The following is a 23153-nucleotide window of genomic DNA, read 5'->3' on the forward strand; positions in this document are numbered from 1 at the left end:
CCCTATTTAGGTCCTTGACATCCATTTGGGTTCACTGTCTTCCCATTGAACTTTGTCCTTCCTCCTCAGCTTTCCTTGGCTGGGACATGTTGAGATTTGAAAATATGTGTGAAGAACATTCCTCTCTGTGTGCTTTTTCTCTCTTCTTCCTCAGTCTCTTCTGCCTGCTGATGCTAAAGATCCATTCGGTGAATCACTGGATTTCGTACAAGCCATGAACAAAAATCCTCATGTTCATTAAAACTTAAGTATAAATGAATCTCTAGAGTTGAGCTAATTGAATTCTTTTTCTGCAGCATGGGAATATAGCAAAATAACTCAAAGTTGGCTAGCATTTTATAATCCATGTTTTGATGATAGTTTAAGAGGCTCCGTCCGTCCAAGTTTGGGTTAGAAAAAGAGATGAAGTATGGAAACACTGTCAGAAGCCTTTTCTGTTTACAAAAAGATCCAGGGATACCATGAGTAATGCCAGAAATCTCATGTGACAGCCAGCTCTTGTGGGATTTTTTGAGCTCACCAAGTTCAGGAAATAGACAGTTCCAGAAAGCTGATTGGAGTTCAAAGATTTTTTTAAAAAAATTAACTGAAGTGAATAATTGTGTTCTCTGTCCATTGTCCAACACTGCTGCTCAGACCTGTGCTCTGCTGGGGGTGTACATCTCCCTGGGGCTAGGTAATATCTATCAGGCACTCAAATACTTTCTGATTTAAATTGCCTGCTTAATGAGTGTTTTCTCCTGAATCTTCCAGAGTGAATCTCTTAGAGATTTTATACAGTTATTTATTTCCATGGGAAGTGAGAATTTTACCTGGAGTTTCAGGACTGCAAGTGACCTCATAAGGACCTTCATTTCATTTCCTCTCTTTCAAGGATTGTTTTTATCCATTCCAGATAGGAGAGAATTTGTCCTCCATTAAAGATCTTTCCAGGGGGAATTCCACAGCCTCCCATTAAACTGTTTAACAACTCTCCCTTCCCTGAAAGTCTTCCTCTATCTAGTGTAAATCCCTTCTGTTGTTAGATTTAATTGTCAAATCGGCCAGAATCCATGCTCGGTAATTAAACCTCTTCTCTCTGTTTTCTATATAGTCACATTTCTCAGGCTTTTGCAGGTTTCTTTTCAAGTTAAAAAATCTTTTAAAAGTCCTTTATATCAGTTTTGTCTATACTCTAACTGAAACCACTTCTATCCTCTGTTGTAGGAGAAAATATGCTAACACTGAGATAGTGCTGGTAAATCCATATATTTGAGGGGCTTTACCAAGCTCCACGGATTTCTCCATCAGGTTTTTCAACTCTCTCTTATTAACAGTTAATAAAATAGTTCATGGATGGTTTGGAAGAGGAATATGGCTTATTTGAGATAGTACGACTTACATCATATACCTAAAAAAAAAAAGTTTGAAAAGGAAGAGAAAATGATATAAAATGGGCTAAAAAAAAATCTTCCTCCCATTTAGGGACAGAACTGCTTCTTCTCCCAGTGGATGCGTAATATATTATTTATGTAAGAGTGAGCATCATGTTTTTGGCTCATATTCTATTTGGAGCATATACAGTATGACAGTTTCCTTGGCTTATTGTTGTATATATGGCTATCTATTTTTAATACATTGCTTTTGTCTTTTTTCATGCTTGCTTACATCTGTTGTTATGAAAACTGACATAAAGTTTTTAAACATAAAAGAAGTGATGGAGAAAGAGATGGTAAGAGACAAACAACATTTCAAAGGAACGCAAGATGGAGAAACAGGAGCAAAGTCTCCATGGAGAGAACCAAAAGCAGCCTCTGCAGGATAAATGGGAGGGAGAGTCAGAACAGAATTCTGTAGTCACAGAGGAAAAATGGTCATGAGTCTACATAAAGCGTTTCTATGTTAGAAAGAACATAATACATTTTCCACCAAATTGTTTGAACTTTTTAGGCTGTAGTTTTCAAATCTGTGAAATGGGGATAACACCCACTTTGAAAGGTTGTCAGGATTCCATGAGTAATGTATATAAGGGGTTCAGCCTTGTGCTTGGTAAATAGCTCCAGACATAATACAGACTCAGGGGTTAACAAACTATAGCCTGAAGGTCGAATGCAGCCCATGGCCTGTTTGTTTTTTTTTTTAAATAAAGTTTTATTGGAACATAGCCAAGCACATTCATTTATGTATTGTTTGTGGCTGTTTTTATACTTCAATAACAGAATTGAGTAGTTTCAACAGTGACCGTATGGCCAGCATGCCTAAATTATCTGACTGATGAAAAAGTTCACCAGTCCCTTGTATAAATAACTATTATGACAACTCTTCAGTAATATACATTATTCTATAGACTTGAATGATTTTCCAATTCAATTTTCTGGCTGTTGTATCACAGTAATACCTGATGACTATCATTTTTTTGCCCAAGGTTCTAGTTTTCCTCTTGTAACAACCCAAAGTCTTCCCAGTTGCCTTGCTCTTCAATGTAGCATTAAATGGTTAATTGGTTCATTTCACCACCAGGTGGCCTCCTATACTCTATTGTGCTTGTGGGACCCAAAGGAAAACAGAAAATGGATCTAATGCACTTCTTTCAACTTTGGCTGTGATTCTGCTCTTATTAGCACTTCTCCAGTGGCTCTGCTGCTCTGAAATCACTCTCTATTTTATGTTTGGTCCTGAAACATAAATTCACACTGATCTTTTTAGAAAATGAATTCTAAATCAGGGTTAGGACCAGTTAAAACAGTAAAAACAAAATAAAATATTTAAATGCATACTCACACCTACATCAAAGTAGTTTTTTAAAAAAGAAGTTTGGCTATCACGTAAGAGGATTACCATGACTCAGTATTATTCTCAGCTGTGTCCTAGCAGGATTAATTAATCTTGAAGCTTCCACAGGAAAGACAAGGGCCACTGCCCCTCAGATCTCCATATGTTAATTTCTCTTGAGCGTAGGTGGACTTCAGATCAGTACCCCAGTTTCTTTATGTTTTTTAATTCTCTAGATTCTCTTTTTAAATTTTCATTTATCTTATTTTTGAGCTTTGCTAAACACTGGTGCCATGCAAGGAAGATTAGAAAGCTGTGTGATAAAGTGCTGGAGAAGGAGGCTGGATTCTCCTTGGGCAATGACTCTTACCTTTCAGATTCCATTTTCTTCATCTATAAAGCCAGGGGGATGGACTGGGTGGCTTAAAGGTCCATTCCAACTTCAAGAGCCTCTCACTGGTGAAAAATCAAAGATTATTCCAATTAGTAATTGGTTTGGCTAGGAACCATCTGGCAAAAACCAGAATTTTAAGAACTCGATTTCAAAGGCTATGGAAACAAACTCATGGGTAAATATAATTTTGTGGCAAGCTACCATAAAAAGCGTGTAGTTTCTAAATGCCACATTATTTTTAGTTCATTTCAGGTGGTAGTCGTAAATGCAAATTTTATGAGCCCTCTTAGACCCTTTCCTTTACATTTTACTTTTATTCAGTAGTAGATAACTATTCAATTGGATTCTGAACAGTGTCTTGCTAAATCTGTCATGGAAGTTTAGCTTTCTCTTTGACATCTTATTTTCTACACATTTTAATCTTCCTACCTTTTTCTTTGGGCAGAATGATCGAATCCTCTTCAGATTTCTTTGCAGCATAGAACAGATATATTCACTTATATTTCCATTGAAAACAGGTCATTTTATGTGGTACAAACAACCTGTTCTTACCTTCTGCTTGAGTTGTGATATGCACATCACTGGTTTGTATTTGAATTGTCACATTGGATGTCATGGCAAATACTGCTAAAGGCATTTAGCTGTCTATGAGGAAAGGACCAGAATTGTCCCTAGGGCATTTTGGTAAAGAACAGGCTCACGTTTGAATTCAGAGTTACCCTGGGAGACCTAGTGACAGGCAATCTCTCTAATTCCAAATTCCCTACTGGGGCTACTTCTCTGGAGAGCTATCTGGTTAAAGGCAGATTCATACTTGCTTGGGGAAAAATTGATTACAAGTTTTTTCCCACTTTGCAAACTGCACTAATTAGTATCAAGCTCAACTAATAATTTATGAAATTTGCATTGCTTTCTGTTTGCCTAAGCACAAACATTTCCTACCATATATATTTTTAAATATATGTTCATATGTCTCATGTTCATGTCTAATACATATTAGGAATTAACAGTCTAATAATTTCACGTTTAAAAGTCAGGAAAAGTGAGAAGAAATGATGCTGTCTGTTATTAGCTACTGTAAAGATGTGGCAGTAAGCATCTGTTAGGGATTACTATATGCTCTGAAAAACAAAATAAAAGGAAGATTATCCTTTTCCTTCAGTAATTTATAACCCATTTCGAAAAGCAAAACCAAAAAATATGAAGTAATAGCAAAGATAGCAAATATGTGTGGTACCAAAAAAAAAATAAGTGCTGGTTTTCTTAGAATGTCTTCATAAGAAGAAATGATATTTGAACTGGACCTCGCTGCATAGAATTTAAATAAGTGGAATGAAGATACGGAGGTAGATACATTGCAGAAGAATACAACATGGTAGGGGGGGATGCACTAAAGACAGCAGCACCCCCTAATAGCTTTCATCCATGTGTTCAGTGAAAGTCAACAAAAGGCAAGATTGTTTTCCACTGAACATTGAATCCTCGATACAGTGTTTCATGTAGGGAAGGGAAATTATATACATAAATATGCAAACTAATGGTATAAAAGAGATGAGAAAAGTTATGCCAAAGGTCATATTTTCTTAGCAGGCAACATTTGGATCAAGTTTGAACAAACACTTGTATCTAGTGCTTATTATGTAACAGGAGTTGTTCTAGGATCTTTGCATATATTAGCGCATCCAATCCTCACAGCAACCTTGTGAAAGAAGTATTAGTATTATCCCCAGATGAGCAACTAAGGCACAAGGACGCACACAGCTAGTAAGCAATGCAAGCAAAGTTTAACAATGGGCAATCTGATTCCAGGTATATATTTTATTTTCATTTATTTATTTATTTTTGCCAAACTCCTTGAATCTCATTGACTCACAAATTAAAATGCTTGGCATGGGTCCTTCTGTCACCGTGTTTATAGAACCTAGTGATCAAATGGTTATGTATGTGTAGGTTTTGAGAAGTAGTATTACTGGGTAATACCAACATGTTCCCTCCTCCCTTTATTAAGGGGAGAGAAAAATAGTAACACTTTGTTGATATATTTTCTAAAAGATGAAGACTATATATACATAGTTAATATATATGTATTATATATAAATATGTATATGTAATATGTGTTGTATATAAATATTGTTTACCTTTTCAATGACTGCTCCCCAATGTGACCTATTTTATTCTCTAATGTGGACAGTAGTTCCAATACATTATTTCTAAAACAGGTAATAAAAAGGAATGGGAAATATGAGGTCTTAACTTGAAAATGGGCCACAGACCACATTATCTTATTACAAGTCATATGTATTAAAATCAAAGACTTTGTTTTAAAATCGCACATTTTACGTAGAGATCTGAAATTTCACACAAACAAGATCTGTTTATTTCTTAAAACGTCTGTGGTGGGTAAGTGGTGAGGATATCATTGTCCCTGTTTTACAGATGGGATGACCACGAAAATATGAAATAACTTCCCTCAATAGAGCAAGCCACCAATAGAGCAAAGGCAGAAGGAACAGTCACAGAGAAAGTGGTACCCAGTGAAGGGACTCCCTATTGATGTGCTTAGAGAAAATCCTCAAAATCACAAGTTTTGCACCTATTTCTTCTTGAGCAGTTATCTGTTGTTATGGCTATAAGTTGCACTAAATGGCCACATCCTGGTACTTCTGGGTTTTTTTGTTTCAGTCTCCATTTACTGAATTTTTGCAGCCCTTATGCTAATTTTTAAGTCATCAGTATCATATTCCTTCATCCAATTATTTCAGGGGAACCAGTCACTGAAAACTTCTCTCTCTAGCTGTGATTTCCTTCCTCTTCTGCAACATTCTCTAGTTTTATGTAGTTTTTATGATTTATTCTCTGTGGACTAGTTATTGTTGACCCTATCTGGTGAAACTTTTGTAACTTCCCCTATTTTCTTATTACTTTCTCTCCCTCCATCTGTGTATTTCCTTCATTTTGTTCTCTAAATTTTTACTCCTTCCTCTTTCTTACTTTTATCACTCTTGTGATTGGACAAACACACACACACACATACAAACACACTGTGTTTCTCTTTGATGGAGCTATTCTAATAAACGTCCTTGAATGTTTATGGCAGACTCCCTTACATAGCTGGAAAAATGCTCAAAAGCACTTATCATAACCAGCATTTGCTCTTTATAGTCTTAGTTTATGCTAATAAATTTTCACCTGTACCCTAGAGCTTCTTTAAACTGGGAGCCATCATTCTTCTGAACAACAGGTATGACTGTCAGTGAGAGCCTGTCTGCCCTTTTAGCCTCAACTTCATGCTACTAAAAAGTCTGTGGAGGTCTGGAGGATGAACTTAACACCAAAATGAATCTGGCCATAGACGCTCCAAGGGTGGGGTTCTCAAGTGTGTTTTGACCACTCCAAAGTCAGTTTGAATGACATTCTTGACCGTATTTATTTACATTATACTCCCAGGGCCTACCATTTTTCTCAGAATTCTGGACTGATATCTAAAGATGCATTTTCAAAAATGACAGCATGACCTAGCAAACTAAACTGAAATTCCTCCTGAAAGTTCTGTTTCTGGGTTTTAGTGATATCTTACTGACCGTGGGCAAGTCACTTAGCTTCTGTGTATCAATTTCCAATCTGTAAGACAGAAGTGATATTACTAACTTTCCCCATGGGCTTGCCATTGGAGAACAAAAAAGAAAACAATCCATTGAAATGACAGTCAAACTTTCTGATGCTGGAGCAACAGTGCTTAAAGCCTGAAATCTCTAAAATTTATTTTCTTAAGATCTCTCTCTAGTACATATGGACATGTATCCCCAAAGACACCAAAGAAAAAGAGGCTAGAACAGAAAGGTTTTTAAATCTATAGCAGATTGGTGTTGGAACTGGAAATTAGACCCACCTCTTGCATCCTGGTCAAATGTCATTGCTCCGAGAAAACCCTGAATTCCTAAAAGGTGTCCTTAAATATTTAAAAGGTTTCTGTCTTCTTTTTCTTTGATACATTTTATAGAAGCTTTTCTTAGGTTAACCATTCCTGGCCATGGGAAACAATTAACTTTGTTCACAGTTTCTGTCTAAAAACTGAGAGTGATATTTTTGTGTTGGGGGTTCTGATCAAATAGTTTTTCACTGAGCATGAAGTTCAAAGATAAATGGAGGCAATCACATGCCACTCATTTCTGTGTACTAATACTGTACCTGACATATATTTCAACCACGGATATAGGCTCACTTGGTCTTTTGTTTGGGAGAAATTCAAATGAATAAATATTTTCCAACTTCTACATATAATCCATAATGCTAAGAGTTAACTGTGGATAAAGATTGAACAGCACATGATCCCTGACCATATACACTTCATGTAGGAACTTATAATCTAATTCTGAAACTACATTCATCCCTATCTGAAGTGAAGGTACCAGAGTACCCTCAAAAAGTGGCCTAAGGCATCACATATTTTACAATTCAGGGATTTGGGCATTCACCAAGAAAAACACCATGACATTTTGGCTCTATTAAGATTATAGATGTAAAAACCCTTTAAAAAGTCAAAAATACACTACAAAGGAAAAAAATCTTGATGTGAATATATAATGGTATGATGGCATTTCCATTGTGTTTTGGTAGCAGACAACTCTGGAAATGCTTTGATTGGCTCTGTCTTAAAACCTAAAACATGATGAGTTCTGGATAATTATGGTGAGTTTCTCAGTGCTGGTGTCCATAGTCCCTGAGGAATGCCCATGTGCACTAAACTTGAAAAGATACCTTTTGATAATGACATTATGTGGGAGGGGGTAGTGCTTTCAGCCTTCATTTAGGCCACTGATTCTCATAGATTTCTGAAGTCACAGTGTGCTGCAGCAATATCTTTTTGATAGACTCCAATGGCTACAGTGTTCTAGCTCTCATTTTTTCTTGTCATCCTCAAAGAGAAAGCAAGATATTCTCTTTGAAGAAACATTATCAACAGCATTAACATGAGAAATATATCGTCTCTTCCTTATGAAATTAATTTGGCATTATTTTTGAGGTGCGCAACATCTTGGCAACTGCTCTGGTTTAAAACTCTGTGATTTGGGAAAAGCACGTTTCAGAATGTTTAATTCAGCGATACAAAAGGCACTAATGAAATATGCATGTATGAATTTTATATCATATTAGTTCCCTCTTTCTTGAAATCTGAATAAAAGCCAAACATCTGGATTACGTTTGAAAAGCCTGAATTTCCAATTTTCAGAGAGATTCAATCTATTTTGACATTGCACACTTAGCCTTAACATTTACAGTGTGCTATTAACATTACTTGCAATTGTAAAAAAAAAAAAAAAAAAATCCAGATTTAAACAAACTTGGTGCCTCCTAATGCTAAAAATATATCTATATTTGAAATGGCTGTTGCTGCACAACTGTATACGTCCATGGTTTGGGCTTCATCAGCATTTCTATTATAAATACTTGCATTGAACAAGCCTATAATTCTGCTATAGAGATATGGGGTAAGTTTTGATATATAAATTCTCCCATGGTTGTATATTAAAACAACAAACAGCAATTCATGTATCACTTAGGCTTAGTTTGAAAAAGTATTCATTGATTCAGTGTTTACTGAAGACCTCAGATATTCAAGGTACTCCATGATTGGCCAAAAAAGGAATAGCCCTCATCCTTGGGTTTTTTCTTCAAATATAAGATAGATAATACGATTTCTGTTTTTATACATATTTGGGCATATTTTGGCAGCTAGGCTAAAGGCAAGTGTTTCTTTATGGTCATAATTTAGGGAAGTAAATATGGATATCAATGCTTTGTCTCACTTCATGATCATAGTTTATTTAAGATATAGCTGGTCAACTTTTAAGGGGTAAAGTAAGAAGTTCTATGTCTACATAAGATATTAAGGAAGATAGAAGAATGTGACACTGTATTTGAAGTTTGCATAATAGTAAGCCTTCAGTGGACTTTAATTTACTACACTCAAATTTTTACTGGATTTCTTGTAGTATATAGTAGGTAAATCTCACTCTTCTGTGACATGTGGAGAACAGCTAAAGTCAGGAATTTCCGTTTTCTCATCTTATTTGCTTTATTTAAAAAAAATCCATTAGATTATAAAGTAGTACCCAATGAAACAAAAATAGATGTGTTTCAAGGCATCTGTTTAGATCAGAGGATGGAAAGCAGAAGAAATAATACTTTTAAATTGGAAACTTTTTTAAAGGAGAAAACTGAGTTTCCATTACATTAATTGCTGCTCCTCGTGTCTTTTTTCCATCCTACACTATGTACTCTAACAGATATTACATAATTGCATAACTATTCTTACTATGTGCTGACATGACATTACGACAGCCCTGATATGGTGCATCATAATGAAACCGTAATTAGAACAGTCATGATGTATTATGGCAATGATCCACATCGTCACTGAAGTGCATTGGAATGCACAGAAAACCCATTGAGATGTGCAGATTTTCAACATAATATAGCACAACCATGAAGTTTCATAGCATGGAGGAGAAATTGCCATTATGCCCACACTGCTGGCAGCAAGGGTTATAACACATTTTTTTCAATCTGTTAGAGAAAGTTCTGTATTGATAGAAGACATTTTTTGAGAGTGCCATTTGTGAAGTTTATGTCTTTAAAACAAATCTGCAGGAAAGACCTTGTTGAAATATGGACTTAACTGCATAAATTCTATAGAGGTTTCCCATAAAATATTTACCAAAAAAAAGGACCCAAAGGTTTCATTTAATATCTCAAATTCAATGAAATACTTTCCTAAAGTAGTACAGATTGAAGATGATTTGAGGATTTTCATTTAATGTTGCCTTTTCTTCTCATTTTTAGTGTCCTATCTTGAGCTCTGATTGTATAGCTTACATTTTATGTGGTTGTATCTCTGCTCCCTTGTCTCCTAGGTTTCTCTACATGAGAATCTTCTATGTGAGTCTTGTTCCAGTAAGTGGTGGCTTCTCCTTGACTTGGTGTGTTTTGGTCTTGACATTCCTCCTATACACAGAATAATATGATTGCTATGGCTGATTTGGTGATGTGAGCCCAAAGAAGCTCAACTTTCTAAAACAGAGAGGAACTTTAGACTTTATTTTCTAGGCCAGTCCTCATTCAGGGCCTCATTATCTCATAAAATCTCCCAACCACATACACTTCTGGTCTCTACCTGAATACCTGTGGTAAGTGGGAGCTCCCTGTTGCCCAAGCTCTGCTCCTACTTGTTCTTCAGCCTTTGATCCCATTGCCTGACCTCTGAGACCAGATGAAAGAAATTAATATTTTCTATTGAAAGCCCTCCAGTTTTCTAAGTCTGCTAACATGTCCTTCCCTCTCTTCTCTCATCTTCAACTCTTACTTACCCTTGGCTGAATATCTTCAGCTCCTTCAACAGCTTGCTCCTTGGGGAAGCATTGAATATTCTGCCTTCCTTGAGTGCTCTCCTTTGGACATTTTAGACATTGTCTAAGCCCCGCTTTGAAAATGGAACCCAACCAGAACCAGGACTGCAGGTTTGGGCTTAGTAAGTCACAATCAAACTGATCTGTTGCTTTTCTTATTTATAACCCTATGTCTGTCTCAATCCAGCCCCAAAACGTATTTCGTTTTTTATATTTACCTTCCACTGTCTGTTGACTCATTGAACCTAAAGACAGTTGAAGCCTACTTACTTCTGTTATTTATGCAGTTTTTGTATTTTTATTTTTTTAATTGGTGGGAAGTGATTATCTCAGGCTTGACATATATCATATCTCCTGTTTAGATTAATCTACTCTGCTAGCATCTTGTGTTCCCTTTGGAGTATAGTATCATCATAAACAGACATTGTGAAGCAGTTGCCTATGAATCAGATCCAACTCAGAAACATAGTTTGGCTTGTACAGTGTTAAAAAAGTTTTAATTCAACATATAAAAATTAGGAGATTTCACATGAAAATATGTATTTCTGGCTTCTCTTAAACATATATCCCTGTTCATATAGAAGCCATCTTGAAGCCATATTCTCAACGTAGGAACAGTTGGCAGAGCTGAGTAGTGGTTGCCCCTTGTAGATGGAACTTGTGTTCTCCTACCCTCCATAATCCACACTACTTCTTCCTTTCCCCCTTCACTGGGATTGAGTGTTAGTAATCCTCACATTTTTGCATTGTTTTTCTTTTAGTAGAGAAAACAGTTCTCTTTTTCCAAGACACTAGCAACAGTTAGAGCATGAAAAAGGATGACTGATCTGTGCTCAACTCAACTTCTTTCCATTAGCTGCCAGGCAGTAGGGTCCTGGGGCTGGCTAGTACCGGCTCAGAAGAACTGGTTATTCAGTACTCAGGAATTTTGCTGGCAGTAGCAACCTTTGGTAGTTTGGAATCTGCCATGGTTGGAGTATTTATATCAGGGAAATCAGCAAACACTATAAATCAGGGCTTTATTTTTTTTTTTCCCCCCAGAGAGCCAGTTTGCTAGTATACCGCTACCTTGTATGTATTTGAATTCCTGATCTCTGAACTAAAATATTTATTATTCTTTATTGATCATTGAGATTAGTATAACCTGGCAATCCAGTCAACATGCCATATACATATTTTACTTTTATGTATCATTAATAAAAATATCGAATAAGACTAGACCAAAAAAGAGCCCTGTGGTATAACATATCCATGAAACCGTGATCTTTACATATGTTGTTCGACAGGTTCTCAGGAAAACTCCTTGTACTTCTGTGCTTCTAAATGATTGCATCCTTCTGCTCACTTTATGCTTATGAAAATCTAATATACCTGATCTAGGAATTCACATCCTCGCTGTAGGGATTTAAGTCATTAGATTTTGGGTGTATGTTCTTAGCAATTTAATTATGTTTAAAATCTGGTTAGTAGTGTAGTAAATAACTGGTATTGCTACAAAATTGCATTGAGAAGGTAATAGGATTGAATTTCTACACAAGTTGACAGTCAATTAAAATTTCCATATATCCAGTGAGTTAGCCAGTTCTTGGCCGGGGACCTAGAACAAATGCCTTCCTCCTAAGCCGATCACTTCAAAACAGGCAAAATTTATAATAAAGTCAAATCAAGACTCAATGCATCAACTAAAATGTGAGCCTGGCTTATCAAATACAGATCAAAAGCAAGAGATAGACTAGAGAGCACCCACGCTATTTCTTCCTTAAATTCCTCTATTTTTTATTGTCACTGGAGGAAAAATAACACATTAAAACCTCCTTACTGAATTACTGTCCTAAACCAATAGATCCATGGGGCTTGTTCAGCTAAAACCCACAACAGACTTTGTAATGCAGTGATGTAATCTTGGCTTTGTGTCATTTATATTCAACCTAAAAAAAAAAAAAAAAAAAAAAACAATTTTCCTGAATAGACAGGCTGACAACAATATTGTTCGGTGTGGGTTTTTATTTGGATTCTTTCCAAATGGTTCACATGCCTTCACAGTAACACATCATGCTTGCTTACGTTTTTTGCCTGAATTCCAAAGTTTGCCCCTTTTACTAGCTTTCTATTTTTCTTTTAAGGTCTCAGTTATGTTTGTAAAACTAACCAGCTCCACCACAAAATTAGGATGTATCTTGCAGAGTGCATTCATTTTACTTTTTGCATATTTTTCCCGAGGTCATGTCAAGGTTAGTTTGAATTCCATCCTACATTAAGACTTCTTTCACAGCTATTTAGCTCGGCAGCCTACTCCCCGCTGGGGTCTGCCCCTTGGGCACGTCAAAGCTTCAGACCTGACAAATCACACACAGATGAAGCTGTACAGTTTTTTAAACAGTTTCATCAGTAACTTTTTTTTCTTTTTCACTATCCTCCTTCATATTGAGATTTTTTTCCCTCTGAATTACCATTTAAGGAATTTTAAATTCTATTTGAAACACTTTTTTTTCCATCAGAATTGCAAACCAGCAATATCATTTATTTTCTAGTAAATCATACTAATAGCCTCCTCGTCACCAAGACTACAGACTGAAAGACCCGCAGACCGTTCCTGACAAGTATAACTGTAATTCCATTGTTAAAATCTATTTGTAGCAGGAAGCTTAGTGTTAGAAAGGTGGCTACATCTACCGGAATCAGAAAAAAAAAAAGTCAACCATAAAAATGCATCGAGTTTATGACATATTATGGGTTGAGCCTGGAAATGTTTCTCAAATGGTTCGTAATATGCTCTTATCAGTATTTTAGCAAATTGTAAAACTAATGGTGCAACTCCATTTCCTGTTTAATTGATGAAGTTAAAATGCTTGGTTGCTAATGAGTGTATTAGCAAACAATGTCCCCTCGACAGGCTTAAGTAGATCAGGATTTTTTTTAAAGCAGCTTACAGTCCTTATTTTTATAACAAAAAAAATTGGCTGCCACAAAATTGCTAGATCAACTGAAGAAATGGTGTAATTATTGCTGTATAGTCATTTTGGCAATGTCAAATGGCCAGATTATAGTTTTCTAGTTTCTCACACTAGAAAATAGTTATTTTCTTTTACAAACCATAGGCTTTTCATACATTTTCATTCAGAACAAACAATACCTGAAGATCTTAACTGCAGACTAAGCAGAAAACTTAGAAGTGAGAAGAAAAAATAGTATTCGAATGATTCTCCTCTCCTTGGTCCTCTTTTACAGTTAGCTCAGTATAAAAGTACCAAGAGAAGGGGTCCATAAAGGTTGCCTGGTTGAAACTAATTAAAGACAGGTCTAAATAGAAAAAGAAAAGAAAAGGGGATCAAAGGAATTAGATTAGGTGTCAGGACGTTGTTTGGGGACATTTTATTTAGGTTTTTATAATTCTGTTCCAGGAAAAAGCTAAATTCTAAAAATGTCCATTTTTTGCCATAATTCCACATTTGTGTTATTTTTGCAATAAGATATGTGTCAACAGGCAAACATCTTGAAGAAATCATTTCGGCATTGGCGCATTAACACATTATGGTGAAAAGAGAGGCTTGTGCTTTTCACGCAGTGCATTTCAGTCTTCAATTAATGTGAAAGCACTACAATGCCCATGCAACTTCTCTTGCCTAGTGGTGCACCATTTATCATTGCAGTTTTACATTGACCTTGACACCCACTTCATTAGAATAAAGATTGTCTACCATTTAGGTTACATTGTTCCTCTGCACAGAGACCCCATGCAAATTTCTGTTCAGATAGAAGAGCTGCGAGGCTGTCAGAGGTCATCTGCATTAAATGATTGCTGCTATTTTCCAACTGCTTCTTTTCATTCTACTCAATTCAGGCTAGGAGGATCAATCAAGTCCTCTGCCTAAAACAGTGGGACTGCTGGGAATATAACTGTTTTGGGTAGTAGTGGATATGCCCTAAACAGTATTAAATATTTAATATAAACTCATTAAAGGCCATGCAAAGGCTTCAGAAAGATAGCAGATTTATAGGGAAAGATAAGGGCTAGAGAACCTTTTAAAAAATAAATAGAAGCATAATAATCAATTTTATAATTTTAGAGAGTAAGATTACAATAGTTCTGGAACTTAGCTAAATCTTTTCTGTGGAGACTTCTTTCTCACCCTTGACGTGGGTAGGGAAGGGATGAGACAGGCAGGCTTGGTGTTCCTATGCCGTATTTTACATGCAATCAGAATGAAAAGTTTTCAGTTCTTCGTGTTTTTATTTTTCTTCTCTATAACAATGAATTCTGCCCTGGGTATTTATTTTCAAAGGCTTAGGTATTTGTTATGTAAAAGAAATGATTGGAGAAATAAGTTGCCAGGTTTCCTACTTAAGTTTTCTGAGTGATATAATTGGAATTAAATTATTAATGGGAGATACTTTAAAAAAGATTGTTTTATGATCTTCTATTAGGGAATTTGCAATTCATTTTAATATTTGTAGTTTGATTTATATTAAAGATAATGCAATCTATGTCCAATTAACAATACATGGCCAATGTAATGTGATTTCCAGATCATGCAAATGGAATAAGCTAGAAGAGGGGGTAAAACTCAATTCTTAACCTCAGATGTAATTTGCTGTGCGAGTTCTGGCAATTTTAAATGACATTGCACTTTTTAATTTTTCCAAAGGCTCAGCAGCAAATTTATCCCAATCAAGAAAGCCTATTATTAATTTACAAGGACAATTGTAGGAGTCTTTATAATTTCTCTGTGCAATTATTTGCCATAAATTGCTAATGGCAAAATACAAAGAGTTTGTAAGAAATAACGACTATTATTTGTCTTGGGCATGAGCCTCCTTCCATCTTGCACATCTTCCTGAAGTGTTGGTGATATTGGCTCCATGTGAAACATCACGCGCGTAGTGAGAGGCTAGACACTGGTGTCCTGGAACGGCGGGTGGCGTAAAGTTTCTGTAGAGATGGCGCTGGCCTCTAGCAGATTCCTGCACTCGGGGGCATGTACAGCTGAGCCGTGGACCCTGGACTTTCGTATAAAAAGACTCTTTGTTCACCACTGAATGGCATTAGGCATGGACTTGCTGAGGGGCCACCATGAAGCCTCGCACGAGGAGGGCAAACACTAGCCAGGAAGCACAATACGGGAGTCACAGACAGACACATCTCTGCAGTTTTGTGCAAAAATGCATATTTTCATGTATAGTTTTCCAGTAGTTTGGTGTTTGGGTGTATTCCTAGCATATGCTTTCTTGTAAATAGGCTAAAATACATTTTTTTCCTTGCCATATTTTCTCTATCTTTCTGTTGTGAGTTTTCGGGAAAGGGGGATTATGCCTGCTACACAGGTGTTTGTGGTATTACTTTGCACTGGGAAAGATACTCACACTTGTTATTCTAATAACTAGATCATTTTCCTTGCTTTAACTCTTCCTAATAGAAAGTCACGTAAAGCCCAGTTAAAATATGGCATAAGATGTAAATACTCCAACCCTGAAGACACAGAATCGGACAGCCCTATTCTAATAATCAAGAAAATTCTTTGGTTTAATTCTTATGTTTCTCGTAGCCCAAACTTCACTCTCTGCTCAGCAATGTCTGGTCTCTTTTCAGCATAACCAACAGAAGCACCATACAAAAGTCTTACAATGGATGTCTTAATCTCTCTGTGTGCTTTTAGAGCATTATTTTGAATTCCATCATGCTGCCTTTTTTCTTTCCTCTTCTGAAGTTTTATTACAACAGCAGAATTCCCAGGGAGCTTTGGGGGCAAGGTTCACATAATATAGCCCTGAAGTTTTGCTTAGGTGGAATCCATCCCCCCATCCTCGCCATCTTTTGATGATCTTTCTATTTCAAAAAGATTCACTGGGTAGAGTCTTATAGCATTAGCTGTATGTAGTTTATTTTCTATTTTTTTATTTACTAGACAGTGAGCATCTACAACCCTTTCATGATGCTTTCTTTCTCTGACCTCACAGTGACAAGGCATCTTGTTCTTTAACATTGAGGGAGGCAGAAAAATGCTTGAGTTGCTCAATGTGTGCCTTCTATACCAGTTTCAAAATGGCTTATTCTTCTGGTTTCCATGGTGACAATTAACACTGTTTCAAGGCATTGTTCCAGTCTCCATTTGGGCAGAATTTTTGGTGTGATTTTTAACAAAAAAAAAAAAAAGATTTTAGGAGGGAAAAGAGCCTTTAGCATAACTGTCAAAAAAGTTATCTCAATCAAGTCTTTATGCATTTCTAGTTATATTTATTTCAGAAATTCCTGTTTTTACTGGCTTTGTTTTATAATTCAATTTCAGCACTTGTCTTTTTAAAAAGTAAGCACTGAATAAGAATTTCTAAAAACTTCTTTAATTTTTGGTTAAAATAGCAAGCTAGTGTTTGTGGTTATTTTTAACTCTGTTTTTAAAGTGTTCTTACATACCTTCTGTACACATAGGAGTGGCATTTAGGATAGGAGTGGCCTATGTCTTTAATTTAGATCATTCACGTATCTATTAGGAGGCTTCATTAGTCAAAATTGAATTGACCAAGCAAATACACTTGATAATGTAAATATGCCCTTTCAATAGAGTATATTTTATTTTTGACTAGACAGAGAGGCCCACAGCAGGTGCTGTGGGGAAATTAAATACTGGATGCTTATTTACCTTAACACTCAAGAAAAGCCATCTGACTTTAACTTTGTTAATCTCATTTTGGGCTATTGAAGAGTAGTCTCTATCATAATAACCCCAGACTATAGGACACAATGGGGCAGCCTCTGCTCACTTACTGCTGTGGGTGAAATGAATATGAAGATTAAATTATCTTCTCGCCACAGGACAAAGTAGCCCTACTTGATAGGATGACTGAGAACTGATAGAGCTGGTGGTTGATTCTCCCTGTCTAAGGCTTCTGGAAAGATGTTGAAGAGAAGAGCAAAACACCTTGAGCCTCAACAAAAACAACCCTCTGGCATCGCTACATACATATACAACTTGAGGTCCCTAAATCGTATCAGATTCAACCTTCGGAGTGCCTCAAAAATTAAAATAAATATTTTTGCCTTAAATTACATGACATTCGAGTACCTCTCATGCACATACCAACACACCTAACAATTAGCTGGATTCTCTTAGCTTTTATAGTTTGAAGGCACTGTCCATCAATCACATCTTTAATCAAGCTATTTATACAGTAGGTTACACGGTGACATGACAGGGAGCATACCTAGAGACAAGGTTTTTTTAGCGTAATAACCTTTTATAATAGCCGTTGCAGTGACTATTTGTACCGCATTTCATAGGGAAAATTATTTTATTATGTCTAAAATTAAATTAATTGCTTTTTATATTTTTTTATTATTACAAGACTCTCATTTTTATGGGACAAATCTAAACTGTTCTCTGTCTTGACTGATCTGCTGTGTGGGAGCCATTAAAAGTTGGGGTAAAGAGAGGGGATGAGCTTGTCATAAGTGACAGTGATAACTGGTGGAGGCTGCTCACAGGCGGCACAGCCGGAGGACTCCTTCTGTCAGTGCACGTGGCATGAGCAAAAAATTTGAATAAGATTCTTCTGCCTGCCTGAAATGCCGGTTTCCCCAATATTATGTCAAAGAAGTCTTACCAAATTAATTATGTAAATCTTTGTCAGCAGCATCATCTTTAGATGGGAATCTGATTACATAAAGCAGATTGGCCTCTCCTCAGTCATCACTCTGATAAATAAAACACTATCGAGGTTTCTAGAATACTTGTTGAGTGTTTTGTCCAGAAAACTTGAGTGGCCAGTGTGTTTTTTAAGTATTGGAGTGACAGGGTCCTGGTAATTGCCTGACGTTGGAAAATGCAATCAGAATCTCCCATGTATCACAGGTCAAATTCTGGAGGAGCTCTAAAACAACCCTTGATTTTTTTCATGATGCATATTCATGTAATTTTGGATATTTCGACACCCTGATCAACATTCATTAATACTATGAAATGCTTTAAATCACCTCATTTAAAACATTTTGTTCTGTGAGCCACAAATGACTAACATTTGGAGAAGTTTACATAATACAAATGATGTGCATGTTTAGTGTAAATGAAAGATTAAAATCTGAAACTAAAAGTATGCAAACATATGCACGTAAATACTGAGGATCTATTACCCAAAATAAGAATCTCATACCTTCTTTTCCTTTAAGCTGCTTCCAATTGTATTTTAGTTTGGGATCTTAGATAATACCATGTTTTCAGGGTGAATAACATCCTTGGGCATGTTTTGAACTTGGCTGATTTGCTGCTTTGCCCAGACAAAAGCTTTTCTGATTAGATCTGATAAGGTCCTGTCTTAGCTCACTTAGAGCAAAGGAGCCATACTACCAAAGGCCTCAGTGGCCCAACTTGCGCACCTCAAAGAAAAAATTGGGGGATTGCCATTATATTTTGGAAACATGCTAAAGTTGTAAAATATGTGTAATATTTTAACCAGAGTCTAGTTTTCTACTCAGAGGTGTTTTTATGTGTAGTACATTTTAAAAATATAGCCAGAGTCATTTATAGCTGTTCGTAATGTTAGGCTTTCTAACTATGAAGTTATCCAAATAGAGTTATTTGAAGAGAATCACTATAGTAACTGCCATATTAAATGGCACTTAGATTATCTCTAGCAAAACATCTTTTAGCAGAGACTCACTCGGCAGTTCATTAGAATACAGTGTATATTGGGGGAGAAGTGTCTGTAGTCAGTTGTGATGTTTGGGGACATTTTATCATAATCAATAAAGAAGCATAGATTTGTAAACATTTCCAAAGCACTGGTTTGCTCTTTTTTCTCTATATGTACCTCTTCTCAAGCCCATGCAGTTTTTAAGTAAAAGAAAAATGGGGGTGGGGGGAGTGTTAACTGAGAATTCAGGAGACTTACAGGATAAGGAGGAAGGTCACACAATCTTTAGGGATCATTTTATTTGTACAACCCTGTACCACCTTGTGGGGCAGAGATGAGAGATGGGCAGCACTCTGGAGCCAAGTGTTGACCGAAATCAACTGTAATATTAAATCTCCCTGGACCAGGTATTTTCCTATTTGGAATATTTTAAATTAAAGATCAAATGTGTGTGTAAACTTTACTTTAAAATGACATAAATCGGGGAGCCTGGGTGGCTCAGTCAGTTAAGCATCTGACTCTTTCGGTTTGCATTGTGATCTCGTGGGTCGTGGGATCAAGCCCTGAGTTGGACTCCTCGCTCACCTGGGAGTCTGCTTGAAAGATTCTCTCCCTCTGCCCTTCCCCCCTGCTTGCTTTCTCTCCCTCCTGCTCTCTCTCTCTCTCTGTCTCTGTAAAAATAAAATAAATAAATCTTCAGATCTTAACGAAAAATAAAATAAAATGACATAAATCTTAGTCAACTAAATGGAATACCTTGGATGTTTATGTATGTGTGAGTAATATATATTTGGACTGATTTCAGCAATATCCCTCAACTTCTGAAGGTCCTTAGGCTTAGCCTTCCCAGACATTTTATTGGAAACAAAAACTTTTAACACCCATGAGCATCACTAACTCTGTGCTCAAAGATTTTCTATGAACACCTGTCTCCCTAATGATAACTCTCCTCTCTCTTCTTGTTTTAGCGATACAGTGTGGAAATGTCCATCAGGGACCTGAAAAAGACGGAGCTGCTTAGTAAGGTTGAAGCTCTGAAGAAAGGTGGCGTTTTACTACCAAACGATCTCCTTGAAAAAGTGGATTCAATTAATGAAAAATGGGAACTGCTTGGGGTATTTGCATTTTTATTACTGTTTGTAGGTTATGTGTACATTTTTTGTGTAGTGAAGTACTCTATCTGTCTGATTTCTAATTTGAAGCACAAATATCTCTCTCTTTCAATTCACTACCTACATTTCAAACAAGCTATTTATGCTATTATGAGGGAAAAACACTGCTTTTCCTCTTATGCTGATTTTTTTTTTTTTACTCTGAGCTTGTCTCCTCTCAGATTTTAATAATTTTGGTTCTTTAATACATAAAAAAGTAAGTAAAATATGCCATGTATTATGGGTATGCACCAAGTCAACTATAATACAGTATATCTGATATACACTGACTTGTCATGCTTGAATGAGTGTTAATAGAATTTATTCTGAAGGTACATGTTAGAGCCGTCCACTGTTTAACTATTTACTGTACCCTTCAGATGAAAAGTGGAGTTGTTGCTACAGCTTTCAAGTCACACTAAAGCCACCAAAACAAAAATGCAAATCTGACCCAAATCTGAATTGCAGAATGAAATCGGCCTCTGTTTTGTGCCTCAACTTCCAGCTCACTTTTAACAAAAGCCCCCCCCTCCTGCAAAAAAAAAAAGTTTCATGTAATTCATTTCACGCAATGATGGGCTGGGTCTCAGCCAAAGACTGAGATGCAAGAACCTGGCAAAAAGGCAATATAGAAATTCTGTTAACCAGAGACCAGGATGGCACTGTGCAGGAGACAGACTGTCCTTTTGTTGGAAGAGAGCTGAGAGAGAGAGAGGTTAAACTGTATTTTTTCATCAACTTCTCTCCTAAATTGCCTTCACTTCAAATCAAGGGTAAGCTAAATTTGTCAATTACTTAAATGATTAATTATAACAGCGAAGTATGGGTGGTGTCAGTTATGGAGTATAATTTTGCATGCCTTCCATTTCCTGCCTTTTTTTTAATTTTAAAGAAATAATACTCCAAAAATATTTTGAATAAAAAGCTCTCCGTGTACCTTGATGACTTGGAGGAATGCCAGTGTTCAGTTTATGCCATACTTAATCTAGGTGATTAAAAAACTGCAAGTTTAAATCCTTGCTTTCTCATCTAAATTCACTACACTCTACCCTTGTGCAAAGTAACTTAGAACACTGAAAGTTTTTCCTCTGGCCTACTGGTACATTGCTTTTTAATAGTAATTAATGGCTTCTGCTTTATAATATGGTGATTTCAATTGGAACCTAGTAAATTCCACAGAATTCATTGATCTCCTGCAGGAGAAATGTGGTTAGTGTAGACATTTTTAAAGGGTTGTTTCACCAAACAGATGAGATCAGCAACTTTATGTGCTTGACAGAAAGAGCAGTAGTTTATGTTGTATTTTAACATATCTATTTCTAATTTGATAAGTAACTGACAGTCATCTTTTCTGAAAATTGCTCGATGTTGTGTATGTTGCTTCCTCAACAAAAATTTTAAATCAACATAATATCCAAAAAAAAAAAAGAGACAGAATATTTAGCTATCCGTCGTGAGTCAGACACCTGAAAAAGGGTTGCCATTTTGACAAAAAATACCATTTGAGGACAATATGCAGAGTTCTGTAATGATTTAGGGGGAGAGAAGTGTAGAGGGAAGATTTTAACAGAACCTATGCCACACTACCACCATCAGGCATCCTGCTTTAATTGGCATGATTACATTTTAATTGGCATGAAAAAAATTTAAAGACAAGGATTTTAACTTCTAACAATAGTAAAATAGAGGGATATGGTTTTTAATATTACTTTCATCTAAGGTGAACAGTGTGGAATGGAAATACATTAGAATGAAATGTCAGTGGTGCGTACAGTTTAATCTGTGAAATTTTGTCCCCTGTGCTGCATATTACTCTGTCTCAATTGCATATTAAACAACCCTATCAAGGCAGGCATTGGCATCTGCTGTGCTGACACAAATTGTGAATTAAATGAAATTGATGTCCTCTGTCGTATATTTATGAAGACGGACCATTCTCTGAAGTATTCTGTTTATGAAGAATTTATGATTGCAAACTGTTCCAGAACAAAAAAGTGGCAATAAATTCTTTTTTGTGACCCTACCCTCCAAGGGCATTGATTTCACCTCCTGCTGCTACTTTTGTTACAGCATAAAAACAATAGCTAAATCTGGATTCCACGGAGGGTCTTCAAATTATCAATATTTGCACCATGAAAATACAAGGGTGTTGCCAAGAAAGGCTATTTTTCTGTTAGGATCTCCTGAAGATACTATTTATAGAACACTACTCAGCAAATGAATGTTTGTTGACTTAATTTTATTTGTGTTTTAAAGCTTATTTCTGTAGGTTTAATTCATCATTATAGATTAACTCCTACTGATTCTCCAGAGTGTTTTCCACCAAAAAAAAACCCTCTCAGCTGCACATTCATGCCATAGTGGTTAATCTAAGAAGGCTTCTCCCATAGTGGATTGGGACTGACTTTGACACATATATTAGAAAGTCTAGCATCCAGAAATGCAAAGTGGGAAGAATTGTGGGGTTGAACAATTTCTAAGTCAGGTAAAATGCAACAACAGCACCAAGGAGGCTACCCCTTCTGAACAGCCCTCAGTCATATGGTTGGGGAAATTGTACTTTATGAAACCAAAAAAAAAAAAAAAAAAAAAGGAATTTAATTCTCCATGTACAATCTACTCTTGGCCTCTTTAGTATATTGATTAAACTCAGACTTCTATCTCCTGGAAACGTTATGCAGAGAATATTTTCTTGTAAACTCCTGTCATGAGAATTCAAATGAATTTTCATCAGTGACCATGGTGAACCTTTCCTTCCTGTTAAAGGAAATTATAAGTGAATGAGGTCTTCTTAAGCCTCTAGCGGTAGTCAGAACAATACACGCTGCT

At 36.3% G+C, this 23153-nt stretch overlaps 1 protein-coding gene across 4 annotated transcripts in view; it reads left to right on the forward strand.

Moving 5' to 3' along the window:
- Positions 1 to 23153, forward strand: part of AKAP6 (A-kinase anchoring protein 6) — a 584567-nt gene that overhangs the window by 469343 nt on the left and 92071 nt on the right. For all 4 annotated transcript variants that reach the window (XM_073895064.1, XM_073895063.1, XM_073895065.1 and 1 more), the window contains one exon: positions 20142 to 20288. In XM_073895064.1, coding sequence (XP_073751165.1) covers positions 20142 to 20288 — 147 coding nt within the window. The remainder of the gene's footprint in view (positions 1 to 20141; positions 20289 to 23153) is intronic.

This window comes from Callorhinus ursinus, unplaced genomic scaffold, assembly GCF_003265705.2.
Source record: "Callorhinus ursinus isolate GAN/ISIS: 27379988/994484 unplaced genomic scaffold, GSC_fseal_2.0 scaffold8, whole genome shotgun sequence".
NCBI classification, from domain to species: domain Eukaryota; kingdom Metazoa; phylum Chordata; class Mammalia; order Carnivora; family Otariidae; genus Callorhinus; species Callorhinus ursinus.